This window comes from Etheostoma spectabile, chromosome 4 (assembly GCF_008692095.1).
Source record: "Etheostoma spectabile isolate EspeVRDwgs_2016 chromosome 4, UIUC_Espe_1.0, whole genome shotgun sequence".
Classification (NCBI taxonomy): domain Eukaryota; kingdom Metazoa; phylum Chordata; class Actinopteri; order Perciformes; family Percidae; genus Etheostoma; species Etheostoma spectabile.
In genome coordinates, this window is record NC_045736.1 from 32,420,809 (window position 1) to 32,422,738 (window position 1,930).

At 40.1% G+C, this 1,930-nt stretch overlaps 1 protein-coding gene and 1 long non-coding RNA gene across 16 annotated transcripts in view; one reads left to right on the forward strand and one right to left on the reverse strand.

The window, feature by feature from the left end:
- Positions 1 to 1,930, reverse strand: part of ptprt (protein tyrosine phosphatase receptor type T) — a 385,704-nt gene that overhangs the window by 149,326 nt on the left and 234,448 nt on the right. For 8 of the 15 annotated variants that reach the window (XR_004331615.1, XM_032513303.1, XM_032513294.1 and 5 more), the window contains one exon: positions 299 to 355. The exons of 6 other annotated variants lie outside the window; for them this stretch is intronic. Coding sequence is in view for 8 of the 9 variants with exons in the window: in XM_032513303.1 (XP_032369194.1) it covers positions 299 to 355 (57 nt within the window). In the remaining variant the exon portion in view is untranslated. The remainder of the gene's footprint in view (positions 1 to 298; positions 356 to 1,930) is intronic. One more of the 15 variants, XM_032513293.1, reaches the window with a different exon arrangement.
- Positions 1 to 1,930, forward strand: part of LOC116687717 (uncharacterized) — a 113,842-nt gene that overhangs the window by 51,474 nt on the left and 60,438 nt on the right. The gene's annotated exons all lie outside the window — the stretch shown is intronic.

Consider the following 1,930-nt stretch of genomic DNA (forward strand, 5'->3'; position numbering starts at 1 on the left):
TGTGCGTGTGTGTGGATGCAAGACATAGAGAGAAGAGGTTCATACACAGCCAGCAACACTCGAAGCAGAGCAGACATGCAAACAAATGCAGTAAGATGGCAATGAGAAGGAAAGACAAAAAGCAAAAAGTAAAAGTAAAAAACTGAGAAAAAACAAAAAAAGGGAGGAGGAAAAGGAGGGGAGGGGAGGGCAGGGGACAACCAAAATTAAACAGGGTTTGTGTTGTGTTCATGGTTGTACTGTGATGAAAAAATATAACATAGGGAAGACAATAGTCTGACTAGAAAGCAATAATCACCTTCGCTTGGGATGACTAGAATGTACGGCGTTGTTATTTGTCCCCTACCTATTACCACTAAGGCCAAGGGCCGCACGTCCCCGCCGGAAAGCATGAGAAAGAGAGGGAAGAGAGAAAACAAACAAACAACGAAAAAAAGAAGAGAAGAGTCTAAGAAAAAAAGACGTTTGCTTTCTTTTTCCATTTCATCAAGGAGGTTTAGATCTTTTCAATTGCACAATCTGTCTTAGAGGAGAGAAATTGCAGTAGTGAGAGATAGCACTGGAACATTAGGATCAGTACGACAACTAGCACTCAAGATGTGAACTGGGATATGACTGGACTTATTGCCAGGAAGTAAGCATCAACGAGCGTTTTGACTGGCCAGGAAAAGGCCTGACAGATGACTTGCTGGTGAGGATGTGTATTAATTAAGAGTGAGTCAGTGAATGCAGATGTGGTGCTGGGGGGTTAACATTGGAGTCTGTTGAGTCTGTCAGCCTGGCTTGACGGGTTAATAAAATAAAGGGAGAAAGACATGGAAGAGAAAAGAAATGAAACAATGGTTGAAAGAAAAAGAAAACAATGAATGATGAAAATGAACTTTGTGGCGTGGAAAAGACAGAAACTGCCCTCCGGGTTTGGCTGCAAGAGGGTAGTCCACCCAATGACAAAATCAGATCAGTGAATACTTTCATCAAGGTTAACAACAAATAGTTTGTTCATTTTCAAATGCAAGTGTATAGCAACCACTGTTTATTGAGGCAACCAGGTGGCTTAAATTGGCCCACAATGCTTCTCAAACAGATCACGGCCTTATCAGCTTCAAATGTGGATGACTTACATGGTGACAGGGGGGTAGTCGACCATAAGCCAGTACAGAAAGGTTTGATCTGAACTGTTTCTAATCTACATTTCTCAGAGGCAGAGTGCAGAAAGAATCTAACTGGTTAAATTTAACATCAGTTGGTAGAGCCAAAGAACCATGTTTTTAGACAGCAAGGTAACGCTGACAACCCTAACCCGAACTGAAACTGGAAGGATAAGGCGACAATTAAAAGGCTAGTTTCCACCTGAGTCTATTGATTTCTTTATTAGGACACCTGGGTGTGTATTCAATTTAATTCAATTTTATCTAAGTGTCAAATCCCAACAGGAGTTATTTCAGGACACTTTACAGAGTAGGTCTAGACCACACTCTATAATTTACAGAGACCCAACAATTCCCCCCAAGAGCAGCCTGCAACACCGGAGACAGAAACCTTGGGCAGAGCCTGGCTATTTGTGGGCGGAAATCTGCCTCAACCAATGCTGTATACAAGATCATAAGTTATAAGTTATAAGTTTTGTCGAAAACAAGATGAACTATTCTGCTCAGGGCCTGTGTAACATAACATATCTGTGCAATACACCTGTGCATCTTATTTATTAATTTAATAATAACTGTGCACTTCAATATCTTATAAGGGACTGTCTTTATGGGCCAAGGGCAATATGCAATTATACTTTTGTAATTTAGGAATGCAAATTTGTTTATTTTTACTTGTACTTTTTAATGGTTTTGTGCAATTGTATTTATTTATAATGCAAATGCTTTGTGTGTCTTTTTAAACTCGACTTGACTCTTTGAGTAACAACCGCACAAGAGTTCCT